Source organism: Nilaparvata lugens, chromosome 7 (genome assembly GCF_014356525.2).
Source record: "Nilaparvata lugens isolate BPH chromosome 7, ASM1435652v1, whole genome shotgun sequence".
Classification (NCBI taxonomy): domain Eukaryota; kingdom Metazoa; phylum Arthropoda; class Insecta; order Hemiptera; family Delphacidae; genus Nilaparvata; species Nilaparvata lugens.
The window spans coordinates 16,698,488-16,713,978 of record NC_052510.1 but is presented as its reverse complement, the minus strand read 5'-3'; the positions used below and the strand labels follow the sequence as shown (position 1 = coordinate 16,713,978).

General features: G+C 31.8%; 2 protein-coding genes across 8 annotated transcripts; one reads left to right on the top strand and one right to left on the bottom strand.

Moving 5' to 3' along the window:
- Window positions 1-145: 145 nt before the first annotated feature.
- Window positions 146-10,151, bottom strand: LOC111051295 (MAPK/MAK/MRK overlapping kinase). Of its 7 annotated transcripts, none has more exons than XM_022337773.2 (12): window positions 9,882-10,151; window positions 9,074-9,188; window positions 8,341-8,430; window positions 7,425-7,505; window positions 6,921-7,038; window positions 5,554-5,732; window positions 4,253-4,357; window positions 3,590-3,766; window positions 2,668-2,779; window positions 1,926-2,069; window positions 1,372-1,517; window positions 146-781 (listed from the first exon to the last, which is right to left on the bottom strand). In XM_022337773.2, the coding sequence occupies exons 1-12, from the start codon at window positions 9,901-9,903 to the stop codon at window positions 595-597; spliced, it is 1,476 nt and encodes a 491-aa protein (XP_022193465.2). In that variant the 5' UTR covers window positions 9,904-10,151; the 3' UTR covers window positions 146-594. The 7 variants fall into 7 exon arrangements, 4 of the variants coding, with proteins under 4 accessions (XP_022193465.2, XP_039288124.1, XP_022193466.2 ...); XR_002606101.2 differs by having other exon boundaries at window positions 153-781; window positions 1,372-1,530; window positions 9,882-10,150; XR_005571748.1 differs by lacking the exon at window positions 9,882-10,151 and adding an exon at window positions 9,676-9,825 and having other exon boundaries at window positions 153-781; window positions 1,372-1,530.
- A 574-nt stretch (window positions 10,152-10,725) lies between these two features.
- Window positions 10,726-15,289, top strand: LOC111054429 (cytochrome c oxidase assembly factor 5). The gene is made up of 4 exons (XM_022341467.2): window positions 10,726-11,009; window positions 12,815-12,910; window positions 13,825-13,962; window positions 15,191-15,289. Exons 1-3 carry the CDS (start codon window positions 10,887-10,889, stop codon window positions 13,864-13,866), a joined length of 261 nt encoding a protein of 86 aa, XP_022197159.1. The 5' UTR covers window positions 10,726-10,886; the 3' UTR covers window positions 13,867-13,962; window positions 15,191-15,289.
- The last annotated feature ends 202 nt before the right edge of the window (window positions 15,290-15,491 follow it).

The window sequence follows — 15,491 nt, the reverse complement described above, 5'->3', positions numbered from 1 at the left end:
GTAGCCATTTGATAGACATTTGATTTGAATCAAGTGATACTTATCGATTTTTCTAGTAAATCTAAAAAAATAATCATACAAAATAATGAAATGATCTAAAAGAATACTTGATTATAATATCTGCTTAAATAATTCTCAACTCTGATGTCCGGTTTCAACAAGCTCGGTCAAATATTTGAACATAGTCTAATCAGGTACGGTTTACAACGAGTGCACTGCAACGTATGATTTCCATGACAATAGCTACTATTTACGATATAGTTACAATAATTCCACTGCACACTTGTAAATTGATCCCGGTTTGACCATCTTCAAATGTCTTGACCGAGCTTGGATGTATCTAGATTTATTAGTCCCTATTAAAAATTAATATAAAATTCTAGATAATACCTAATGTATTAAGGTATCCAAGATTTAAATACCATACAATGTACACTGTATGATAGATATGTAGACAATCAGTCAGGCTTATTGTTTTTGATAATGCACAGTTTATTAAAAATACCACATTATCAAGTTTTAATTCAAATGCATTAAATTTTCCATGCATTTGGCAAATCTTGCTAGACAATTTGGCAACCAAATTTTCCATTATTAATAATTTTTCCAAGACATATGGCTTCTTGTATCAGACGCTGTAGATTTTTTCTCTTCTTCGATCGGTTCAAGATTGAGTCTTTGCAAAAGAGGCTTTTTATTTGCAATATTTGTTAAATTTTCCAATGAATTCTTTTGTGGTTTATTCCCAATTTTCCTAACTCCAGAAATAGTCGGTAGTAAACTTGAAAGAAAAGACAAAACATTTTGAAAATTAGTCTTGGTCTATCTACGAATTGAATTTTCATTGGAACAGTTTCATTAGTATTTAAAGATCGTTCATTCCTAATGGTTCTCACTCGTTCTTCCAGAATTATTATCAATAATAACTGCACCAAATAGTATGGTAAATTATTATCCATTAATGATTAATTTACTTATCTTTTCTCTACAATTGCTGTGGACAGTGGTTCTTTTATAAAAAAGAAATGTTCAATATTTAATTCTTTACTTAACAAACATTATTGACATTATCCACTCCACAATCTTCATTTAACATCGATTCTTTGGAAGACTCTTTACCCATAAGTAAATGCATCTACTAATAAGTAGCCTATACTTGTACGATATAATTCGGATGGTTCAGTCACGAGACAAAGCTTGAAATTACAGCGACCTTATGAGGACCAATTTTTAGATTTATAGATCCACTCATGACTAAAGCAACTATAATAATATACGGTAGTTTAATTCATCATGAAATGATGATTATACGCCTGAATTTATTATATCAAATACAATTTTTATATCAATAAAGTAAAGATATTCAATTACCTTGGTTTTTTAGGTATTTGGCGGTAAAAAACTTTATCCCTGGAATTATTGTTTGAACTTTTGAAAGAACTGGTGAAATTTGAACTAACGGATTTAGGACTTATTTTTCCATCATTCTTGAATGATGAGTCTGTTTTTGGCTCTTTCTGAAAATAATGTCTACTGAAATAAGTGTTTATATTGAAATGATGGAATCAATGATTATTTAAAAAATTACTGCGATTCAATTTTGTCTCTATTATTAACATGCTTCAGATTTTTTCAAATAGGCTGTATGGACTATAGGCTAGTCGGTTGCTTTATTTTTACAATAGAACTTTAATATTGACAGGTTTGATTTATCTACTGAATTCTAGTCAATACTTTTCTAGTTTTTAGCTCCAAATTAGAAAAATATTAATCTTTCTTTTATAATTTACAGCTAGTCAATACTAAATGTAATTGACTGTAAATTAGACAAAATTTTTCCAATATTTAAAATTGGATGTTTCTTCTCATTAATGCTAATTTGAATAGGCTATAAAAATAGAATACTTCCTAGAAAAGATGAATACCTTCAATAGCTTGCTTTTTGTTGATCTGATATCTCTTGACAAATGTAAATTTTGATCCAAATTGATTTTCGGCAATTTTTCTAACTTAATATTGAGTTTTTCTTTCTTTGGAACAGTGTGCTTGGAAACCATTCCGCTTGAAGGCTGGAAAATATATATTTTAAATTCACCCCATTAAAAATTAATTTCGGAACCAAATAACTAACCAAGTAAATCTGCATATGTTGCAAAATATACAATGGAAATTAGTTGAGAGCTCTTAAATATTCAACAGATTCAAATTCCAATCTCTGATATATTCCAGAATATATTTTTTATCCAATGAAAGTACTGCAAAACCTTCTTTCAAAGTTGGTATAAACTTGAATAACATGTAAACATGAATAACCCGTTATGAATGGTTGATTTCCAATAATTAAAATATAATGGACAAGATATTTTAAACGTCACTATAATTTCATCTGCAAAATTCTGCATGAAATATTTATTTTGAAAACGAATACTGTACCAAATAGAACATTAATTTTCTTCTTTGTCTATTAACAATCAAAATGCAATGTCTCAATAAATATCAGTCGAAGAGGAATTGAAAACAAAAGAAAAGAGATACATACAAAAGAGTATTATTTAATATATTTATATGAATACATAAATATTAGAAAAATCGGCTTCTGATAGTATTGTAGTACTACCTGTATATCATCATTATTATATACTTTTGTAACAATCATTTGCAACAGACCTTTGGTCTTCTTCTTTTCTCAGTTGCCATGAAACTTAGAAGAACTGGATTGCTCCTTTCCGAATGCACAGTCGAATTCGAAGTTAATCTTCTTCTTAAAATGTCAGCATCTCTGAAATTAAAGTAGAACAAGTAACAAGATGTGACTTTTATGCTCAATGTTCTCTTGCACTAATACCTACATTGTTCACTATTTTTTAGTGCAATTATTGTATTTATTTGCAAGAGGATATTGACATGTTCTCAATATTTTATAATAAAGGTTTAAGACTAATGATTTAAAAGTAAAACTATTTACAAACTGCAGTCGAACCCTAATACAAAGTATCTCAAGAGAAAAATAACAAAAGGAGCAAGAGGAAAATATTGTTCCATAGTAATTCCAGAACCGAGATCAGTTAAACATTTAGATTATTTCTTGTTTAATAAATACAAAAAACAAAAGTACATTAATGCATAAATACATTGTGCTATGGAAATAGGAGCACTCTATTCCTGTATCTTGCTCCGCTTGGATGATTTATTCATGTGCAGTGAGGGGTCAATGAGATCCAAAAAGTACTCTTATGATTATCATTAATTAACCAAAGTAAGGAGAGTATGATATAATTTATTATTATATAGGTACTTGAGAAATGAAAAATATAAAATTGAGTTATTCAAAGGAATTGAAAAAACCATGAGAGATGTTTTGTTTTATCCTTATGTAAGAGTACGTTCAAGTGTTTTTGAAATAGATAAATTAATTTAATTGGGTCTCCATTATACTAAAAAGTTTCATTGTTGAATAATGTAGCCTACTAATTCATCAATTGTTGAATCACTCAAATCATTTGAATAAGAAATGAACATCAATAAGCAATTCATTAAATTATTTATCCAAATCATTGAAATAAATCTAACTTATAATCAATTAAATCACCTTAGATCATTGAAATAGCGATTATCGAGGAGTCTAGCAGCTGATGAACGGATTCTTGGGTCATAGGTCAACATATTTTTTAAAATGTCCCTTCCGCTATCACTGACATTGGGAAGGAGGCAAGTCAGACCCGTTCCTGCCCTTTGAGGGAATATTACGTCGATGTTCTGGCTTTTGCTGGAAAAGTTCAAATAACATTTTTAAAAATTATATGTTTTTCTGGCATGATCAGGATGAAATGCTTTTCGAAGGGAATGTTCAGTTGATGACTTTGATCAATTAGCCAGTAGAATCATTCAACGATATTGATGAAAAATCATCCAAATTGATTTAATTATAAGTTACTGTTTATGGAATTATCCGGGGTTATAGTTCATCAAAAAATGAAATATCACCGTGGCCAACATTAATGGTGACCTATGAAGCTGTAAGGCATGAAAAGTAATTAATGCACAGACTTGTATGCCCAATAAAATAATGTTGACATGAACAAAAAATAATATCCTATTTCCCATATTGTATGAAGTAGACAATTCTATATTCACTTGACAGTTTGGAAAATTATTTAACTGAATCATTAAAAGCTTCCTCGTATTTATTATTTTGTGATTTCTCTCTATGGATTATTTTTACTCTGATTAAAAGAGAAGTTTAATAACTTACTGTTTCTTGAATTTATTCAGCAATAGGGGGCTGGGTGTACCCAGTATCATATGTATTCTTGATATCTGATCCAATTCGTTTGAGCCAGGAAACAGAGGTTTCAATCTGAAATTTGAGCAGAGTCAAGCGCAATTAATAGAGAATATTCTAAAATATCCCAACTGTCTATTTCATATAGAATATATTTCTACTAATATCCATTACTAATGAAGATGAGTAGATGAGAACATTACATACATTGATACTAATAAGATATGGTACCAGTATAGTAGTATAAGCTTGGGTGACCCAGAATAACGGGAAATTTTAAGAACGCCATAAAACCATTGGGAAGGGCAAAAATGATTTTATTCAAAATAATGTAAAGTTCAAGACTTGCCATTTGAGAATAATTAATAACATATATCACTTTTTGACAATTACTTCATTTAAATGGCTTCCTCTTGAAGGAGTACATTGTTCAAATCTGTGTTGACGATTCCTCATTGATCGCTGCAATATCTCATCTGGGATATTAGGGAATTCATTTTGAATTTGTTTCAATTTTCAATTAATTCAGAATTATTGATCAATTTGTGAGCGAAATCCACACTGCACGGCAGTTAATGGCAACTGTGCGAGTGAGTATTGTTTGGTAACCGTGTAATCTCACGATTAGGTTGCGTTTCCTGATCCATGATGTGTGCACCTGCGATTTTCTGTATGTGGAGCTATCTCAAATCAAACGTTTCCACAACTTGACCAATAACTGTGGTTGAATTATAACAGACAATTCAGAATGAAATTAACAATATCCCAATTGAAATGTTGCAGCAATCGTTCAGGAACGATTCAACGTTCAACACAGATTTAAAGAGTGCATTCATGCAGGAGGAAGTCATCTTAATGAAGTAATTGTCAAAAAGTGATAGATGTTATTAATTATTATCAAATGGCAAGTCTTGAACTTTACATTAGTATAAGTAAAACCATTCTTGCCCTTCCCAATTTAGTATTTTGGCGTTTTTAAAAGTTCCCGTTATAATTATAATGATTGAATCATTTCAATTTTATCTATTACGGTAAATATCGTACGTTACTGAAAATATTGAATTTTTCAGTGTGCGGTACTAATATCCAAAACTTTAGAGTGTTGTAATGAACATGATGTCTGGATGCTCTCCACCTTAAGAGTACCATAAAGTACTGTTTACGTTATTATTCTTATAAAACTACACTGCTTTGTCGTAAACAATTAATATGATGGTAATATTCCATTGGTAGTATATTCAATAGAATGAGTTTGATGGTTGAGAACTCACGTGAGGAGTTCAAAGAAGACGCATCCGACAGACCATATGTCCATTTTGGAATCATAGTAGCCACAGGTGAGCAGACACTCAGGCGAGCGATACCATCTGGTAGAGATGTACTCGGTGAAGGGACGGTGCCGAAACGTCCCGCACACCGAACCCAGGTCCGCTATCTTTATCAGGTCGCCCTTCAAACAACGTGTAAATTATTGTTAGAATGTGATCATAAATAAGTGTTATGATTATACAGTGTCATCCAATGCATAAATGTGCAAGTGCAAGTCGATGTACTTTTTTCTTTAGGGCTACTTTCAATATAAATAAAAACATAAATCTCAGTACCCTTTTGAATCATTTTGTCACAACATGTTTCGGACATTAATGCAATTTTCAAGAAATGCTTCAATACTTGAGAGCCATACACACAAAACTGAACTTTATTTATCAAGGGCAATGAAATTCGCCTGGGAGCTGTGACTGCATATGGTGTAGAATCCTTGACTAATTTTATTTTATATTCAAATTGCTGTGGAAATCTTCCTAGTCTATTAGAAAAAAAACTTCTGAAAAGTTGTTAACATCATTTTGCTCTATGGACTCAACACATGACAAAAAAGGAGGTGACTTGAAAATGGCATTAATGTCCAAAACATGTTGTGACAAAATAATTTGAAAGGGTACTGAGATTTATATTTTTATTTACATGTAGATATTTGGTGTGGCTTATGTGAGTGTTGGTTAGGTAGGTTGTATCATTTTTTCTGTGGTTGAATGACTAATTATTTAATACTGATTTTATAGATCCTTGATTCAATATGCCTTTACATACAAACCTTATTATAAAACCACAACTTCATTATTAACGAATAAAACATTTTCCTCTATAGAGTAGAGAATTATCCTTATATGTATCTCATGTGATCAAAGGGGTTCTCTTCTACTATTGTCTGGGAATTGTGTCGTATAATATAAATGGCTCTGAATAATTATTAATACCAATAGGGCAACTTTAATTTATATAAATAAAATGGGATAGGTACCCTTTTTTAGAGTTACCTTTTACTCATTTTTACAAAACAGTAAACTTTTTAAAATCATAAAAAATAAAAAACTGATAGAACACACCAATTGTATATTTCATGGTTTTATCATTTTAAAAATTTATTGTTTTTCAAAAGAAATAAAAGGTGATTCTCAAGGAGTGTACTTATTCCATGTTATTTCCATTAATATTGGTTATCTATATCTGTATAGGATAAGCTACTCGTACTTCAGTATTGAGAATTTACAAATCTTTTTGGCGTCACTAGGCTATGAAAAGAGGAGTAAGTTGGCTATGATGGAGTTATATAATCATAAGTGTTATAATTATTTACCTTGATCAGTATGTTCTCAGGCTTGATGTCTCTGTGGAATAGTCCGTTGATATGAAGATGATTAATGCCTTTCAGAATCTGGTACAAATAATTTTTCACTTTAACTTCTGGGATGTTTCTAGAAAAAACAACCTTTCATGTCTAGAGAAACATAAGCTTGCTAAATATATTAACATCAAAATTTTGAAAATTCATTAAGTCTTAAGATCACTACCGTAATTAATTAATAGAGAAGATCAAACCTTTGAAAATATATTGTACAAACGAGAAACGTACAAAACTTGATGATATTCAGTTGTCTCACAATAACTCAGTAATAAAAACTATCTGTTCGAATAAAATAAGATTATAATAGGTCTATTCTTGGGAAGAAGGTACCACTGACCACAGAAAGACCTTCTTACGATAATACAAGAATACTATCGATATTTTTTGACATGAAACTGTCACAGTAACAGATGATCAAGGGTGTGAATTAATTTAAGTTTACTCGAACAGCCTTACCTTCTATGAGTTTTCATCATATCATAAATGCTCATGTCCATTAGTTCAAAAATTAGGGTTACTCTACAATGTTCGTGCTCACTGAAAAAGAACATGAATAAACCAATATAGTTTATTAGAGATCATAATATAATGATAATCTAAATTGATACACTCCAATTGAGATGATCGATTTATCTGAATTAATTCAATAGTTTGGTTTTTAATAACGTCAAACAGAGATTTCAATTGACATAATATTTATTAATAATAATACCCCCAGGCTTCAGAAAATATGTTATAATAGATATGCATTGTCTAGGGAATTATATTGTGATAAATATGAATTAGGCCCCATAAAGGATATAGGGTGGCCACTAACGACAGGACAAGTGTGTTGAACATGTGTATACACATGCTCGTCAACCATTGTTGTGTCATCAGCCAAAAGGGTTCTAACAATATTCTTTGAGGTTAGGTTTTTGTAACTGTGATTTTTGTTGTCCATTTTTTTAGCTGCATTATTTGAGGTTTACTTATTTTTGTATCATTATAATTTTTCACTTCCCAGTGTTTTTATTATTTATTTTTATTGGTTGTCTATTTTAAGTTAGAAGCTGCTGTCAAACAGCTGTTTTGGTTTGAAGTCTTTCTCTGATGACACAACATGCATGTCGAGCATGTGTGTACACACATGTTCAACACATTTGTCCTGTCGTTTGTGGCCAACCTGAAAATATGGACGTTGGATGGTAGCACATAATTACCTTTGAAGCTTTTAATATTGTGCAAACTCTTCATAGCTCCTTCCATAGATAGCCAATAGGTTAATAGAGTCGATTCTTGTAGGTTAGGATGAAATCAAATTGCTTTAAATCTTAAAACAATTTTAATTATAGTGAAGTAGTTATAGCCTAATAGAGGAAATTAAACTTACAAATGAGTTTCTATCAAATGAAGAATGTTGGGATGATCAGACACTTTTTTCAGTGCAACAACCTCTGGTAGATCTCTTGCCTCGGACGGACTTCAAAAACATAATAGCATAGAACAAGTTGATTAAACATATACATAAAACATAATACACATTAATAAACAAATCAAATTGAATCGCATCAAAATATACAAATGCTGAAATGGTGAACATCAATCCAATAAATGAAATAGTAAGTACAGTATAGTATATTCAACACACATTGGATGGAATGAATTAAATAATATATAACTTTTCATTTCCTATCTCTTCCATTTTTGGAGCAGTAAACAATACAAATACAATCAAATCACATAGAATGAACCAAAACTGCTAACTTTGCTTTTGCGGCTTCGATTCAAATTGTGATTAATAATCTTAGGTCTAATTCTGTTTCTATTGAAGATAATAAGCTACGATATAAATGTTTGAAAATTGGAAAATACAATAATTTGCATAATTTATATTGTACTATTATATAAGTGTGTGGTGTTAACTCTAGTTCTATAAATTGGATTGCAAACTTTTCGATAAGAGAGTTTTTATATTTGGTACAGGAATCTTTCGAGAAAACATTACCATAATAAACAAATTGGATGGTTTGTCAGCACAAGATGGAAGAGCTGAATAGAAAAAATAGTAAGAATAGAATCATTGAAAATTTTCATAGAATACCATTAAATAATTATTATCTCACCTCAAAAAAGACTTCCTGAGTCGTTTTGCTGCTACCAGGTGTCCGCTCTCTCGGTTTTGACATCTTAAAACTTCAGAAAATGTGCCTTCACCAATCTTATTCAATACTCTATATTCTGAAAATTATTCAAATAAAAATAAAACTGTTTTGTCAAGTTCTTTAACATTACAATATTATTAATCGATTGAAACTTGTGACTATCTGTGACTTGTTCCTGTAACAGTATGCTAATGCTCCTGGAACACTAAAAAATATAATTTCAATGCATGATAAATTGACTTAAAAATGAGTTTTAATTTTCTTGAGAGCTGGGAATCAAATAATCCGAAGAAGAGTTAGAATGTTTCAAACTATTCAAATAAATATTTTTGTAAGTATAAGTATGTAAACTTATTGATCACAAAGATAAAAAGTTATATTAATCTAAAAAAAATATTTATTTCCAAGTGTGAACATTGAAATAAAATCAGTGTCAGTAATAAAATATATATCATATCTATAATTTATTGTGGCTACTGGAAATAGAAAAAAACATCTACAAACTTCGATTATCTATTGAAAGATGTTATTTAATTACGAAATACTATGTGAAAAATAATTACCCATATATTCGAGCATATTATTAATAGACTTATTCTCAAAAATAACTTTATAACAATGGATGGTTTAATATTGGCGTTTCCCTATTTATTTACCACTTTTAAAGTGACCTACACAAAATAATATGATAATTTTGTAAACAAACAACCTATAACTTATCTGTTGCAATTTCATCACATAGCTACTTTAAAATAAAAACAAAACATACTTGCTTGAAAGTTTGTTTGCATTTTAAGATACAGTAATAGAGGATGGCTTTTCCATAATAAGGATCATTCCTCAAATATTCATAACGTTCCATGAACTGTAAAAATCACTTTGTTTTCATTTAGAATGAATTACAAAATACTGGTTAATTTTTGTTTCTATTTGGTAACCGGTATCTCTTGTTATCTATATCTCTGTCATCGACCTTTCTCAAGCTCCTAGGCCTACTGTAACAACAGATCTGAACATGATGAAAGATTAATATCTGCAGAAATGAGTAAACTTTTTCCAAAAATCAGATGACTACTTGATCAGTTGTAAAAGAATCATAGAATTCATAATTAACAAAAGAAATGTGAATGTGGCATTTCTGATCTTCTGAAATATTATTATCAGAATTTTTTTTTATTCAACTTGCTAATTTTGCTTCATTCATCCAAAACAGTTTATAATCATGAGTTTATTAAAATAATCATGTTATTCTATAACTTAGTAAACTTTTTATGCATTTTGATTAGCATTTAATTATATCTAATGATAAATCGACAATAATCTTTTTTTTCTCTTGAAATTACATGAACAGGGAGTGAGTATGTTTCTGTATTAGAAATTAGAGTGATAAATCATCTCAAAATAAGGTAATAATTGTATTATTCTGAATAATTTATAATTTTCCAAAACTTTAAAAGAAAAGTACTGTGCTATGTTGGATCTAAACTGAGGACCTTCAATTCAAATTTTTTCATCACTATCAGTGAGAATATTGATAGTTGCACTTCAAAGTCGATACTTGATAGTATCGACTTGTAACTGTTGATTGTCGACTAGTAATGATCGATTGAATATATGATTTCAAAATATTGTCGTAACCTCAAAGCTCAAAGTGATAGCCAATCAACCAGTTTCAAAGTTAACTAGTTTTATAAACAATAATACAAAAAATTATCTTATTCTACCTGTTTATTTTTAATCAGTTGTTGAAGTTTTATCCAGGGCTTTCATCATTATGACGGAATGGAAGGGAATGGTTTACCCTGATGAAGAAGTAGAATTGAAAGACAAATCTGCCTGTTCTGCAATACGAGCTGATCTTAAAATGTGTGTTCTTCAGTCAGATTGCTGTAAAAAGGTATTTATTAAAATTTTAAATCTTCAAATTATTGCTTTAATTGTTAGTTGATACGAATTGCAAGTATTTCTTAACCATAAGTTAATTAAAAAATTATTAAAACTAACCACATTTGGTAGCCTACGTTAGACGGTTTGATCGTTTTAGTTTTCAGGCTTAGTCAAGTTTATGGATTACCTCTGGATATTAAATTTATTACTCATAAAATAAAATTTGAATCAAATTAAAAAGTTTTTAAATCTGAATTTCATTTTTCATTTTTTTTGCTTGATTAAAACATAGACCACAAATCAGAAATTACCAACCTTCTTTAAGGTTCGTATTACATTGGGACATCAGTGTTGTCCGTCTGTTGAGAAAGCTGAATAACCTGCTGGACAACAGTGAGACACAAATGATCTCCCAGCAGTGACCTGGCGACCCGATTGAGACACCACCGGTTACTAAAACCTGGAGTTCCGGCTGGTTTTCGTAGTGTAATGAAGGCAATAAAACCAATGTTCTGAAGTTTGCTCGCTTGCTGATTTTGGTTTTATAAAATGTCAAAGTACCGACAGTACAGACTCTGTAACAACTCCGACAGAAAAGTAATTATCATTCTTCAGATGATGGGAAAGGATCCTTGGATTCATCCTATGTAATAATAATGTTTTTTGCAATTTAGTGATCGCTTCTTCAAGTAGATTGCGTCAAATTATTTAAACTTGTGACAGAGTTCTGGCCGCGACGCCACATGTAACATTACACCTCCAAGTGGGCACCTGCTTTTCGCATATCCCGTGGGGTGTGACACGCGAGCTACCACCCATCGGCACAGGTAGGCGAGTATCACGTAGGAGTTAAGCCTGAATTGCAGTAGATCCACCCCAACTGACCCTGCACCTCGGTCGGTGCACTGCGCAGCTGCGGCGGTACGTGGGCATGGTCGGGGCCCGGGCGTATCCTCTAACTCGTCTACAGGCCAGGAAAAATACTCGTGGTTCCCAATTGTATACGTCTCCAATGTGGGCGCTAGCATATCCACCATACAGGCGCCTAAAAAGGGACGCGAGCGTTTCGGAAAGAAACACCTATGAGAGGGGTTTTTCGACATGCTATGATGCTACTTCCAGAGACGGAGGCGCTACCCAAGTCCCACAGTCTGGCCTATGGGAATTTCTCATGCCTGTTACTTCCAGAAACGGAGTTACCCTAATTCCCATAGTCTGGTCTCTCACTGGCCAACCCCGAAACTCCACCTGACAGCCTTCACTATGTCCAGCTACTCCCAGAGACGGAGAATTCAGGTGACTCAGTTGAACCATGAACCTCCAATAGTCTGGAGCCTTCACCCCGCCTTTACATCCATAAACCAGGCTACTTCCAGGGACGGAGTCACACACTCATCACGAGTGCTATGGTTCCCCCTGGTTGGCGGCTTTCCCTTCACTATGAGAACCAGCACTCGAGGCTAGGGGATCACGTACTTGATAAGATTTATGGTAGTCACATAGTTAGATGAACGAACTCCAAAGTAGCTCTGAAAAGAGCACCCTAGAAGCTCAAGTTACAGACTGACCCTCAGGGACCAAAGTTCCAAACTTGTGACAGAACAAGTGACGCTCAGGGATTAAACTTGTGAGAGAACAAATTCTTGCTATAGAACAATACGTTTTTGAAAAATGCTTGTTAAAGCTTGGAAACCAATCCACTGAGCGCCCATTCACGAGAACAGTAAGTATATTTCATTAATAATAGAATAATCAAAAGGCATCTAATACGTTGAAAATATAATAAAGAGTTTCAAGTTTTCTTTATGATTTCAGTTGAGGAAAACACCTCGCGAATGTTTACTTGCCAATGATGTACCCAATGAATGTCAGGCTCTTAGGAACACATTCTTCGAATGCAAAAGATCTCTGGTAAGTGATCAATATATATTTTATAACTATATTGTTAGACAATATTATATTGAATCACATAGTTACTCTGTAATTCAGTAATCTCCATCCATGAACAGTACTTGCTGGATAGATTGCGTCAAAATTTAGAACTTAATATAACCTGAGATTAACATGGGAGGTCATTCATAGATCTCAAAAAACATTGTAGCCTATTGCCCTCATCATCCAACTTATAATTGTAACTTTAAAATGTTAATCATAAATCCGATATTACTTTACTGTAAAATGTGATATAGAAGAGTATACTTTGTGTTATTTCATAATGAAAATATGATTTCTCAGTAATTTTTTGGGACTTTATGAACCTTCAATATTATTCAGGAAGATATCGAGAACATGAAACTAAATCATTCACTAACCGATATATTGTCCAAATTGAGGTCCTTAAATTCGTCGTTGGAACGTGAATGGGGTTGTTGTGGGCGGGGCTAATGCTGTTGGAAGTCTGGTGAACTGTTCAACTGACTTGGCCGACCAGGTCAGCAAGGTCAGCCGCCTATTCAGGTTCGATTTGGAACGTGAGTGGTATGTTTGACTAAACAGCCGGAGCGTGAATGGTGAAAGATCCAAAGTTGTTGGCCAAAGTAGTAAGAACAAACTGTCAGATAGTGAATGGCCCGCTTGAACCAATGAACCAGCAGTGAGAATCCAAGATGCTATTACCAAAAACTTATGTGTAGAAAGACACATAATCGTTTTTGCTGCTCGAACATGAAAAATTATTCTGTAAGCTTAGACCATGATCTTTGATTGTGTATTTTGTGGAATTAATTGATATTATCACTCTACTAGATAGTTGTAATGTGTAATCATTCATTCATTTATTATGTAAATTTTCACATAGATGTGTTATATTTTTCCTTTGTTTTCAGTTGGATAACAGAGTGAGGTTCCGTGGTAGAAAAGGCTATTAGCTGTCAACTGAACAGACTTCTTTTTACTCCTGTAATATATTTTCCTCTAGCTGTTTGTTATTAGAGAACATTTTCAACACCAGTGCTCTATAATTGGTGAGTTATAATTGAATCACTTATGTAATACTATTAAGCAATGTTTAGTAACTTATAAAATATAACTTAACATATTTATATAAACAATTTGTTTGGAATAATAATGTAGCCTAGATACTTGGAAATATTGTCATAATAATGTTTTTTTTACTATTAACTATGTTGATTTGTGGAATATTATAGTCTGTAGTCTGCCGGGGCCCAGTCAGATATGAGATTCATAGCTACAGTGAGATTCATTTTAAACCGTCAGTTTTTTTTAAAGTAACCTCAATGCTTTTAACTTGAATTGATTTTGAACAAATATAGTGGTATTGACATCAACGTCTTATTCTTTCAATCAAGGCTTTCCATTCAACTATGCTATCGGTATAGAGTGAGTCTCACTTTATCTACCTTTCACAGACTGAATCAGTCCCAGTTCTTTCTTTGATCCCCGTCTAGTGCATGGATTTTAGATCATGTCGTAATCTCTCATAACATTGCCCATGCACAACGTAATAATCATGTGGGCATCATCCAACAAATAATAATTAATCAATATTTTAGCTAAAGACAGAGTGGCCACCTACCGGGAAAACCGGGAGAACCTTGAATTCCTCATGATTTTACTAACCGGGAAAAATACCGTGAATTCCTCATTAGTTTTTCCAATTAATTATGAATTTTTCATAAATTTCAATTCATTTAGTAATGAAATGTACACTAACAATAAACTCAATTAAAAAAAAAACACTATTATGGCTATCGATAATAATTGACAATGCTTTTGAACTAGCCTACCTAACTGGGGATTTTTTTTGTTTTTTTAATTACACACTGAGTTTTGAAAATGGACACTTTCCGAAAGCACTCCACACACATGAGTTGAAAGAACGTTCTAATTCCTCACAAAAATATACTGTAGTGTAAAAAATTATCAATATATTTGGAAATTTAAATACGCTATTCGCGATTCATCATGGAATATCAAATTGAAGATTTCTTTACGATGTATCTAGTTGCTCAAATACCGCGGATACTCTACCTGGAAAATTGAAATTTTACTCAGGAAAACTGGGAATTACTCATGAATTCTTTATTTAAAAATGGGTGGCCACCCTGTAAAGAAGACGTAGCTTCTCATGCTAATCTAGTGTCTAGTTCAATATTGGAAGGAATTTTATCTCGAATCATTTAATTTTTGTATTCAAGAGTATTTCGCATCTTATTTAATTTTTGTTTTCAGATACTGGGGTTTCGTTTCTTAGAAGTATTTATATCGTGTAAATAAGTTGTAAGTATTGATTATTAATTATGTAAAATAAAATGCTTTCATATAACTTTATCTTGATTTCTTAACTACTGTTACTTGACTACTCAACTCCTTTACTAGACCAAATCCTGTATTATAGACAAAAATATCAAACTAACCATTCAAAAGTTATAAAATGTAGGTACTCAAATTATCTAAACTATGCTTCTCAAAGTAGACTAAAGAATTGTTAAAAACTATCACATTTAGGAATAGCTCAAAGGATCGAATTTCT

Excerpts from the sequence above, each read along its gene's own strand:
- LOC111051295 (XM_022337773.2), bottom strand. The coding sequence starts at position 9,903 with ATGCAAACAAACTTTCAAGCAA. Across the intron at positions 8,431-9,073 it reads CTCAGGAAGTCTTTTTTGAG|TCCGTCCGAGGCAAGAGATC; the intron begins GTGAGATAATAA and ends ATGTTTTTGAAG. Across the intron at positions 7,039-7,424 it reads ATGATGAAAACTCATAGAAG|AAACATCCCAGAAGTTAAAG; the intron begins GTAAGGCTGTTC and ends TGTTTTTTCTAG.
- LOC111054429 (XM_022341467.2), top strand. The coding sequence starts at position 10,887 with ATGACGGAATGGAAGGGAATGGTTTACCCTGATGAAGAAGTAGAATTG. Across the intron at positions 11,010-12,814 it reads AGTCAGATTGCTGTAAAAAG|TTGAGGAAAACACCTCGCGA; the intron begins GTATTTATTAAA and ends TTATGATTTCAG. Across the intron at positions 12,911-13,824 it reads TCGAATGCAAAAGATCTCTG|TTGGATAACAGAGTGAGGTT; the intron begins GTAAGTGATCAA and ends CTTTGTTTTCAG.